The sequence below is a fragment of the Pygocentrus nattereri genome, chromosome 3 (genome assembly GCF_015220715.1).
Source record: "Pygocentrus nattereri isolate fPygNat1 chromosome 3, fPygNat1.pri, whole genome shotgun sequence".
NCBI lineage: Eukaryota > Metazoa > Chordata > Actinopteri > Characiformes > Serrasalmidae > Pygocentrus > Pygocentrus nattereri.
The window spans coordinates 10,726,455-10,737,841 of record NC_051213.1 but is presented as its reverse complement, the minus strand read 5'-3'; the positions used below and the strand labels follow the sequence as shown (position 1 = coordinate 10,737,841).

Sequence of the window (11,387 nt, the reverse complement as noted above, 5' to 3'; positions counted from 1 at the left end):
GAGAAACCTACCGAGTCAGCAATGTTCCTGGTGATAGGAACCAGATGTCCAAAACATTTGACGGCTCTAACAGCTCCATCACTGAACGTTACTACATGAAATGGCAACAAATTCCTGAGGAATAGTTTTAAAAAGCTTTTGACCTAAAACCTAGTGGTCTAATTATATTTATATTACCAGGTTAACCAATACTTTTCCATTATCAGTATTACATGAAAATCAGAAGATGAGTGGGTTCTCTAGTCACCTTGGATAGTGAATAAAATGGCTATAGTTGTGCCGACCTCTGGTTCCTATGACCACCATTGTAAAAAATAAAAGTCAGCAAATTCTTTACAATTAACCATTTCACCATCAAACCACTCCGAATGACTGTGTTTACGTCTGAACAGTTGAATCACGAGGAAATTTTGAAAAAATGGTGGAATTCCCCTTTGATCTATGTATTCACCATGCTGCCACGCATGCTGTAATCCCAGAAAAGAGAATTATAGTCTAAAACGAAACTTTCCGACTGTTCTCTTGGCATTTGGAACAGACCTTTTCACAACACCCATGATTGTCAGACCATGGAAAACAGGCTTAGTGGCCTAATCGGTAAGTAAGGTTTTTGAGTCAGAGAGTCAACTGCAAGGTTCAGCATCTTCTCCTCCGTCTGTGCCTATTTAAAGAGTGGTTTGCTCACATAATCCAAGTGCTGATCATAGCTGTCCTCCCTGACTATGATTCAGTCGATGTGGCTCCCCTGGTGGAAGTGTTTGCTGCTCTGCTCTGTGCTCTGAAAGACACATTACACACTATCTCTGGGGTACGTTTTGGACATGATTGCTTAAAAATGGCTAACGACTGAGAGCCAAAACTGCTTTAAAAGGGCAAGAAGTGAGAACTAGTCCAGAGTTAAAGAGGAACTCCACCAAGTTTGCAAAACCTCTGCATAATTAAATGATTAAGATGTAAACCGAGTCATTCAAAGTGGTTGGATGTGAAATGCTAAGCTGTAGAAAAAGTCAGTGAGTCAGAGTTGTTCACTATGGTGGTGATAGCAACCGGACATCAGAGATGTTTGAATGCCTCCAAAACATAACTAACAGGGTTTTGGCCTAAAAACACCACATCCTTGGTGGTGAGGCATGTTGTAAGCCAAAATGACTCTACTACTATTTTACCACGGTCAACACTGCACATAAAAACTCAGAGGACACATAGGTTCATTATTCATTTTGGACAGTAAATAAAATGGCTATTACAGTGTATTATGGCCAGGAGTCATCACACACATGTGTGTGTGTGTGTGTGTGTGTGTGTGTGTGTGTGTGTGTGTGTGTGTGTGCGTGTGTGTGTGCGTGTGTGTGTGTGATGACTCCTGGTTCCTGTCACCACTCCTGTAATGAAATCAGAGTGAGTGAGTTTCTCTACAGTGCACACACATCAAAGTGCGTTATTTACATCTCTGATTTGGGCATACATGCTTGAAAATCACCCTTTAAGGTCTGATAAGGCTGTTTTGAATATTGTAGAAACGTCTGGACCTACAAAAAGGAAAAAGAAATAATGTTACCGCATAACTATGACAAGAATTTACCAGACAGCGTCACGGTATTGCTCAAATATCAGCTTTACATGTGATTACAAGCCCTCAAAGTGAGCTAAAGTGGAGTAAAGCAGCCACCACAGTCCAAAATAAAGAAATAAATAAATAAAAAAAAGCAGAAGCGGGGGGGGGGGGGGGGGGGGGGGGGGGGGGGGGGGGGGGGGGGGGGGGGGGTTGGAGGGTGGGAGGAAGGGAGGGGGGGAGTGGGGGAAGAGAGGGGGAAGAGAGAGAGAGAGAGAGAGAGAGAGAGAGAGAGAGAGAGAGAGAGAGAGAGAGAGAGAGAGAGAGAGAGAGAGAGTGTGTGTGAGTGAGTGTGTGAGTGAGTGCAAACCGCTTATATATGGGTCTAAAAATAACCGCCCAATCAGGGCGCGGGGCCGAACGCTCGAACGGACCAATGGAGGGGAGCTAATCTGCATAACGCTCTGCGATTGGCTCACGGTGATATCATATGCGCCCGCGCAACCTGTTGGCCCGCGATTGGTGTGACTGGACAGGAGGCGGGGCCGAGCGGGCTGCGAGGTTTGAATAGAGAAGAAGTTTGACAGAGCGCTGCTCTTCTTCCAGCTGAAGTTCAGCGTCGCTGCTGTGGCGGCCAATGTGAATGAGAGAGTGAGCGAGTGAGCGAGAGAGCGAGTGTGCGAGAGAGAGAGAGAGAGAGAGAGAGAGGGAGGGAGCGATCTCCACAACACACACGCGCGCACGCACGCACTCTCAGCGGAGCGACGCTTCTTCACCGCTTTCTGCTTTGCTGTTGCATGTGCAAGACAGACGCGCGTACGAGACGACGCGAGTCAAACACCGTGGTGTTGACAGGAGGGCACGACTAGAGAACGGGAGAGAGAGAGAAGATCTCACAACTTCTTCCAGCGCGTTTTTTTCTTTCTCCCTTTTTCGGGTGGGATTTTGCCATGGATGTGCTACCGATGTGCAGCATCTTTCAGGAGCTTCAGATTGTCCACGACACGGGCTATTTCTCAGCCTTGCCCTCGCTGGAGGAATACTGGCAACAGGTAAATGTTTGTCTCTTTACAGTGAAGGTAACTTTCTTGCAGAAGCTCGTTTAGACGTTTTTGAGAGCAACCCATACGCTTAAGCTGGCTTGTCAAATTCGAATTCCCCGTTCCACCTTAAATGCTGCAGCAGTTGACGTTCTAGCGCCTGAGGCTGAAGCGCCAGAATGGTAGCTGCTGCAGCATTTAAGGTGGACCGGGGAATTGAAATTTTAACAAGCCAACTTCGCCCTCGTTTTGGGGTTAGGGGTAAGTGAGGCAGTCAGTGAGTGGTCTGATCTGTGCTGGTCCTGCAGTAGTAAAGCAGGGGTTTCTGCGCAGGAGCCTGCAGCTGTGGTAGTAACTTAGTAACGACGAGGGGAAACGCTGTCAAAGTGCAAGTCAGTGTCGCCTCCTCCCGCTGATAGTTGGAGGGGGCGAAGTAGGTTACTGTATCAGTGAACCTCGTAGAGTTGCAGAGTGTAGTAATGCCTTTGACGCTGTTTCCTTCAGCTCAAGTTGAGATAAAAACAAAAAAGCAGAAATGATGAAAGGTTCTGTTAGTCCTAATATTAGTGCATATTTGGCTCCTAAGTGAAGCTCTGTTTGTCTTCTGTTTTGGGGATACATAAGAACACAGGAAATCAATGGCATATGAAATATGAAATAACACCCCAACAGGAGGCTGGATTCAGCCTGATGTTGGTGTGATAGGCAAATATGTGACATGCTTTTTTTCCCCCTGAGAATGTTTCATGATTGAAATCCAGCCAGGTAGTAATCCCTCAGGCGGTTGAGGTTCTCGGAGATGAGCCAAGAGCCAAGCACTGTCTCAAATGTGTTCATACTTGCATCCCCAGTGGTTACAGACCCTGGGAATGTGCTGTTCTTCTCCCCCACCAATCCCCCCCACCCCCACCACCTCTTGGGCAAGCAGTATTGGAGAACGTTGTAGAACACTGGCGAACTGGCCGGTATAACGGAGAGGAGATGGCATTCATGCTGAGGGTAGATGTTAAGTGGTGCTGAATTTTGAAGTCATCTCCTCATCGCTGCTGGGGGTACTTCTGCTAAGAAGAGGAGTTGCTCATTTCAAACCAGCAGTTGGTTGGGGTTTTCGTGAGTACCACGGCTGCCTGAATGAGGAAACTCAGCATAACCAGAGCAGGAGGAAGTGCTGTGGCTTCCTTAAAAGGACTCCAAAGCGAGTGCATGACTCACGCGGCCACTGTTAACCAAGAGAATAAATGTTAGTCTTTCAGAATGAGGCTCTGCAACGCAAGCTTAGGCCAAGCTAAATTTGGACACAATCATGCTGAGAGCACCATAATTGGATTTTAGGTGCGTTAAACGTCCAGTAACACTCTGACATGTGAAACGATGCAGATTTTATTCAGAAGAAACTACTTATCATTAGATGTTTGAGAAGTCAATGCTGTTTTTTCCTCCAAGGTAGAGCTCAATCCAGAGCTAAAGCACACTTTCAGACTCACTGTCAGGTATTACAAGAGACAGAGACAAGGATTTGACGTGATACGTGCATGGAAATTGAACTTCCCTCACTTTAACCCAGAATGAGAGGTGGTGGAAACATTGTTCCTCATTAACACTAAAAGGGAAATGGCTTTAAGTGTGTTCTAATTATATGACTACATATTTAGCTGAGTGAATTTTAATGGTAGACAAATGCAGCAATGAGAGTCTTGCCTAAGCACTTCTTGCTGTAGCGATGACATTCCTGTTCTTATCTGAATGAGGAGACCACTGGTCTTGCTAATGATGCTCTCCACTATAGTAATGCCAAATATCAGGAGCCCTAACCACGTGTTCTGTGTTCCATGGCAGACCTGCTTGGAGTTGGAGCGCTACCTGCAGAGTGAACCTTACGTCTCTGCGTCCGACCTGAAGTTTGAGAGCCAAGAGGACCTCTGGAGCAAACTGATCCTGGCATGCGGGGACTCAAAGGGCGACCTGGACTCAAATGGAAACCTTGCACGGGTCAAGGAGGACCCAGACAATCAGGACAGCCAGGCCCTGGAGACCAACAGCGTCAACTCAGATGCCAGCAGCGAGGCTTCGGACAGCTCTGAGGAGCTCTCGCCCACTCACAGCTTTAGCTCCAACCCGCTGGGCTCGGTGCTGGCCGAGACGGGACACTTGGGTTCGTCCATCATCGCCACTCCTCCATCCTCTCCGGAGGCACTGCAGGAGCCCAGCGTGGCACAGGTTTGGGGGTCCATACAGACTGAACTGTCCCTGCCCGTCAAGATCAGACATGGGGGCATGGCCAAGGTTTCGGGCACGGATAAGTCGGGTTCGGCCGGAGGGGACGCGTCTCCGGACGGGAGGAGGCGAGTGCACCGGTGTCACTTCAACGGCTGCCGGAAAGTTTACACAAAGAGCTCTCATTTAAAAGCACATCAGCGCACTCACACAGGTAAGAACGCACTGTTATTAGTTTTGTTTTGCTCTTTCTTCCCTTCTTTCTTTTTCTTTCTTTCTTATTCACATACCTTCCCACGTGTAAGATGAATGAGAGCACAACTCTGCCTTAATCAAGCATGCACAGTTTCTCTTTCTCTCTCATGTATGGATACGAGCACACAGGCACTCGTACCAGTCTAGCACCAGCTGGGATGCCTCTGTGATCACTGCTGCGTCACATTTACGTAACCTAGAGGAAAATACCCAGCGTTCCTTGCTGGTAACGAGAAGTGTACATTCATCGTAGAGTTACCTCACTAACTGTAGCCTCTTGTAGCAACATTATCAAAGTGAACGTACACGGAAGGAGCCTCATCCTGTCCAGAATTAACACTGAAACTGACTAAGATTCATATATTCCACTCGAGCAGTTGTGTAATGGTGTTGAGAGTTCACTCAGGTTGTCCCCAGCTGCAATACCATTGCCACTCTCTGCATATTTGCCTTGCATGACTGCACGCCTAAACGGTGACCTAATCTGTTTGGAATGTGGCTGTGCCCTGCGGGGGGAGAGGGGGGAGGGGGGGGGGGGGGGGGGGGGGAGAAGGCCTAACAGGATGAAAGGAACCTGCTCTACCAAAACACTATTGGTTTCGTCATGGGAAAGGGCCAGACATTTCAATGGGGGAACTGGGTGGCCCACTTTTTTTCCCCCCTCTCTGTTTCTCTGTCCCTCTCTGTCTCTCTCTGTTTCTCTCTTGCTCTCCACCGTTTTAAAGGGCCTTGTTCTGGACAAAACGTGGCCTATGTGTGGAGCTCATTGTTCATTCATTCAAATTCTATTTATGTTTACAAGACATAGAGGCAGCACTTGAAGCATTCCGATCATTCCCAGCAGAATGCTGCAGCTGACTGTGCATTAAGGCTCATTCGGCTGCCGCTGATACATTTATGATGCTGTTTTTTTTGTCATTTTTTTATTTTAAAAGTGAGGTCTATATGCCTGGTCCCCTGTGCCTGAAGGTGTTTGTGCTTTCTGTTTACAGGTGAGAAGCCGTACAGGTGTTCATGGGAAGGCTGTGAGTGGCGTTTTGCGCGCAGCGATGAGCTAACCCGGCACTTCAGGAAGCACACGGGTGCAAAGCCATTTAAATGCAGTCACTGTGACAGGTATGCACTTCTTCTGTATCTCTGTCTCTCTCTCTCTCTCTTTCTCTCTCTCTCTCTCTCTCTCGATCTCACTGTCTTGCTCTCTCGCTCTCGCTCTTCTTCCTCTGTGACACAGAGAATTCTGACAGTTATCGCAGCGCGTCTGTCTTTTTACCGGCTGCCTGTGCCTTTGATGTGCGCAGCTTGTGAAAATACAATAGATTTCGCATTCACCGCATTGATTCCTTTTATCTGTTCATCGATGGCAGTCGTCACATTATGCTTGGATTTCATCACTTAATTGCCTAATCGGATTAAATGCTTGAAAGAGCAATGGCAACAGTATCGTATTTCCAGAATATTGATATCGACTGGGGTTTTTTTATGAGCAAATGCGCCAAGTATTCAAACAGAGGCACAATGCGTCCCTCCGTTCTCTGCCATGCTTTTTAAAAGACTCGTTGTCCGCTCGACTTCTGTTTTCTGTGTTGGTTGTTTGTTCCCTGTTTGGCTAATGAAAAACATGCAGCAACAACAGACACTGAAGAAGTTTACCTTTCATTTGGTTCCTATTTTGTAGCTGTACATGTAAACGATAGGCCAAAAACTGGATCAGTGCTTGGGGTGTGTTTTTGATCTATGCTGGCAGCTCAATCTGTTTCATTAAATTCATTTTATGGATTTGTGGAGCATTATTTACAACAGACGTTGTCAAAAAGCACGTTTAGAAATCTAGTGCCTAATGATCAAGCCTAGGATGGCATCCTGTTTATTGTAGAGTATCAGAAAGCACACTTTCCTTCTTACTGCATACGTGCTAAAAAGAGTTCAATGGAGTGATGCCATAGAAGAACCACTTTTGGTTCCCTAAAGCATTTTTTCAGAGAATAGCTATTTAAAGAAATGCACTGTGCAACTGTGATGAACCTAAAGCATAGGAATTTCCACAACTACACCAATTAGAGGCCTAAGGCTAAGTGAAGGTAACACTCTCTTTTCTCCTCTGCCTTTTTTTCCAGGTGTTTCTCCAGGTCAGACCACCTGGCCCTGCACATGAAGAGGCACCTCTAAAGCAGGTTGTGTCCGTGCGCCGTGTGGGGATATGTTCATTTGTATCCTAACCAGCCTCCTGGTTGACCTGCCCTTTTGTTTAAGGGAGGGTAGTGGAGTGTTCCAGCCAAAGCATGCCATTTTGCACCGAATCCTGTGCCTCCGGGTCCCTCGGGAGAAAGGCCTACTGACTGGTTGTGGAAAAAAAAAAAGAAAAGAGAAGAGGACAAGACAAAATCATGCGCGAAGATGCGATAAATGAAGGACTTTAAAAAAAAAAAAAAAAAAAAGAATATTTACAAAAAAGAGGGGAAAAAATATCAGACAAAAACAACAAACGAATGAATGAATGGTGTGTGCTGTATGGTGCATGTTTTGGGACAACTCCTGGACAACCAATACACTGGTACTTATTAAAAAAAAGCCTGTCTGAGGGTGAACGAATGCGGTCGCTGAGTGTGAGGGTGACTGGTGCGTGAGTTGAGGAAAAGGCTGGGATGGGGGGCTACCAGTGTGTCGCTGCAGACTGAGTGGTGTTGGGGGGAAATCAAGTTCCGTTTTTTGTTCTGTGAGGGGGGAAAAATGTGTCTGCTTGTCAGTGTGGAAGCAGGGACTCTTGCCAAACTCCCCCAGGCTCTGTATCACAAAGGGGACAAGGAGGTTTTGGTTACGTCTAAACCCACCCACCCGTACAAAACTCCCTTTTTAAAGGGTCTGCAGAGTTCCCGGCCCTGAATGAAAGTGGCTTTTTGGTGTTTGGTGCAGCTACTAAATGTGCAATGTGTTCAGTAGCTTGTTTTCTCGACAAGCTACAAAAAAGCTCTTTTGTTGTCCATTGTATAAGCTGTGTGCTTAGAGATAAAAACACAAAAACTATAACTTCACTATCATAGACAGGTGTTGCATGGTATTAGGGTTTGTACTCCTTTTTTTCCTGTTCTTTGTTATCAGGACTGCTAATAGATTCCAATAAAGTGCAGCTAAATACGAATGGTTAAATGTTACAATATTGTACATAAATGGATTGATGATTCTTCTCTTTAAACCCCCCCCCCTCCCCACTTAAGCCTTTTTTCTTTTCTTTTTTTTTTTTTTTTTGCGAGGGAAAACCACTATTGCTTAGCTGTTCTTTAGTCACAAATCTGTTTTCCCCCCTTCCACTCTGTTCTGTTCTCTCTCTCTCTCTCTCTTTCTCTCCATTTTTACGTGTTATTAATGCACTGTTGACCTTAATGGTGCCTTATGCAAGTGACCTTGTCCTGTGGAATAGATTGGTCCTTGGGGGTCACACAATGTCTTGTATGAGTGATCGAAATAGCTTTATTAAGGCTCCATTTCCAATAAAAATGCACCTTTCCTTTTTCGGAAGAGGCCGCTCCGACCGAACCCTGACAGAACTGTAGGACACTTCAGGACAGCTTTCGTTCACTCAGATTACATTTAAAACTAGACATGTAGCAAGATAGCAAAATCTATAAGAGTCACCATGCAAAGCACTTAAAACAACAGCTTTTTATTTCTTTACTACCATGTAATAGCTAATGAATACTAGAGAGGTCTATTTGAATGGTACAAAACAAAAAGTGGAATATGATGAAACCACAAAAACTGGTCTGGTCATTGCGTAACAAGGCTGGAGGGGAATGGGGGTAAAATGACGCAGCTGCTCTGACAGGCGTTTGGCAGTGAGGTTTCGAAGGCCAGGCCTGTATCCCCTGCAACCAAGACGGAGGAAAAAAACCTAAAGATTTATTGTAATTAACAAGCCCTAGCAGGACAGGCCTCGCCTTGTACTGCATCTGTGTAATGAATTACTAAAGGCTTTGCTGGCATAGACTCTGCCACAGACTGCTGACTCTGGCAGTATGCTATTGACCTGTCTGGATGGCGTTGTTTTAGCCCAGCAACAGTATTATGGAAACAGAGAACAGGCGTCCAGAAAGATAAAGATAAATCGCTTCTTTTCAGCCCGTACAATGTACATTTACAGACATGGAATCGAAGCCTTTGGGCTGGCAGACAGGTCCGCTGGCTGTCTGTGTGCATTGTAAGCATTTTGTGGGAGTTTTATTCTTTTATTTCTTCGGCCGAGGATGAATCAGATCTATAGACGCAAATATCGAAATACATTCTGTAAAAGAGTCGAGTCTGACACAGCAGACAGTAAACTCTCTTTATCAGTGCTGTACTTTGACTAGAGAGTGGAATTTGACAGAGCAGCGGTGCTCCATGGATTTTAGATCAGATTCGAGCTGTAGGAGGATCAGCCTGAAGAAGCTTGCTGCTACAAAATCAGAGCCAGCGAGGCTTTTTGTGGGCACAGAGAACAGTACATCCTGTCTACGAAACAGTGGCCAACATCATTCAAGCGGCAATAGAGCCTTAATGAAAGCCTCCCATTTTGCTTGTAACTATAACTGACGCTTTCTATCACTCTTTTCTCTCACAGTTTCCCCTGTTGTCTATTATAGAATATTTGTAAAAAATTGAAAAGAAAGAAAAGGTAAAAATGAAATACAAAAAAGAAAAAAAAAAACATTTTCTAAGATTTTTATTTGTTCTTGCTTTATATAAATTTTATTTGAAATTGTTTTGCAAAATTGTTCTATTTCTGTATGAATGTATTTTTTATTGGAATAATAAGAAATTCTTATCAGACATCATTTGCTCCGTTGTTTTGCCTCATTTCCTTTTAGCACTGCTTCTAAACGTTTGGAGGACCACAAATGTAGTACTAACCCATACAAACAGTAACATAATAACTTATATATATAACTTATATATATATATATATATATATATATATATATATATATATATATATATATATATATATTCTACTTATATTTTTAAGTGAGGAATATACTTACAACATACTCTTCTGTTCAAAAGTCACAATTTCTGTTATTTTATTAAAGCTATGCAGCGTATATTGAAATACTACATGCTAGACACCAGACTATTTTATTACATATTTCAGGACTTTATGAAATGATAAATAATACACAGTAATTATATATGTACAGTAATTCCTTGATATGCTATTTTGATGTGCCTCTAGAGTCGGTCACCACTTTTCAAACGCAGTGCATTCTAAATACAAATGATACCTAGGGTTTGTTGGCGCCTTAAGGATTCCCAAGGGTTTTATTGGTGCAATGCATGCTGGGTAATGTAGTAAAGCACAAAACTGATACAATATCATGAATTCTGTCAAACTGATGAAGAGTGCTGCACTACAGAATACAGCCTAACATTACAAATAACACTGGACTCTAGTTCTGGGTCAGAAAGCATCACTATAGAAAGCTTAGACATTATTTTTCTTAATAATCATTACTGAAAATGAAGAACATCACATGGGAAGATTTGACTGATAGACACTGGTTGATTTGGTCATTTTTTATGCACCAGAACAGATGCAGAACTCACATCTGTGGTACGCGGGTGAGGACTTTCACAGATCTGCCAAAAATAGAGAAACTCTTCATCGAGAAAGATGGTAAATTGGACCCTCTGAGAATCCGTCTGCTAAAAGAAGAAACCTGACCCAGCTAAACTTTGCCAGGGTTAGCACTGGAATGTTTTGCCAAGGTTTGGCCACTTCCCCAAAACACTGAAATAAAAAAAAGAAGATTCTTCCTTCTGGTTTTCCCTGCAGTCAACACTTGCACCAGTTGCGATCAAAGCCCTGCAAATTACCCATCAGCAAACCGAGGCTGCCTTTGGCACTTCATTAGCATCATGTATTTACATGGCTGTTAGATGATTATTTGATACAAATAAGATAATGTTCCCCATTGCACACTAATCAAAAGGCCTGTGCAGATTTATTTAATTACCAAAATTGAGGCCCATGAATGAGGTAATGCATGCAAAAACTGTTTTCTTACAGTAAGGGTCATTTTATAATCAGTAGATTAGCTAGTATTAGCAATAATCTTGTTCGATTATTGTTTACGCCAGGGGACAGCATGGTTGTTGATTGGTAATACAGATGATGCAGCAACAGTATGAGAACTTCTATACTCAGCTTAGCCTTCCTCTTGCGCTCTCAGTCTGAGACATTGTTATGCAGCACCAGATAGTTGCGTAGATACATCAAACCCTTAAAGGTCAAGTAGTCCCAAATCAATCATTAAACATAAGAGAATTCCAGCCCACGCTTGATGATGTACTGT

General features: G+C 44.1%; 1 protein-coding gene across 1 annotated transcript; it reads left to right on the top strand.

The window, feature by feature from the left end:
• Window positions 1-2,128: 2,128 nt before the first annotated feature.
• On the top strand, window positions 2,129-8,197 carry klf6a (Kruppel-like factor 6a). Its single transcript, XM_017704874.2, has 4 exons — window positions 2,129-2,604; window positions 4,429-5,020; window positions 6,054-6,177; window positions 7,176-8,197. Exons 1-4 carry the CDS (start codon window positions 2,503-2,505, stop codon window positions 7,225-7,227), a joined length of 870 nt encoding a protein of 289 aa, XP_017560363.1. The 5' UTR covers window positions 2,129-2,502; the 3' UTR covers window positions 7,228-8,197.
• Window positions 8,198-11,387: the final 3,190 nt, after the last annotated feature.

What these genes read in the sequence shown, in the direction of transcription:
- klf6a (XM_017704874.2), top strand. Translation starts at nt 2,503, where the DNA reads ATGGATGTGCTACCGATGTGCAGCATCTTTCAGGAGCTTCAGATTGTC. An exon ending in TGGAGGAATACTGGCAACAG is followed by an intron (nt 2,605 to 4,428) that starts GTAAATGTTTGT and finishes GTTCCATGGCAG; the next exon opens with ACCTGCTTGGAGTTGGAGCG. An exon ending in ACATCAGCGCACTCACACAG is followed by an intron (nt 5,021 to 6,053) that starts GTAAGAACGCAC and finishes TTCTGTTTACAG; the next exon opens with GTGAGAAGCCGTACAGGTGT.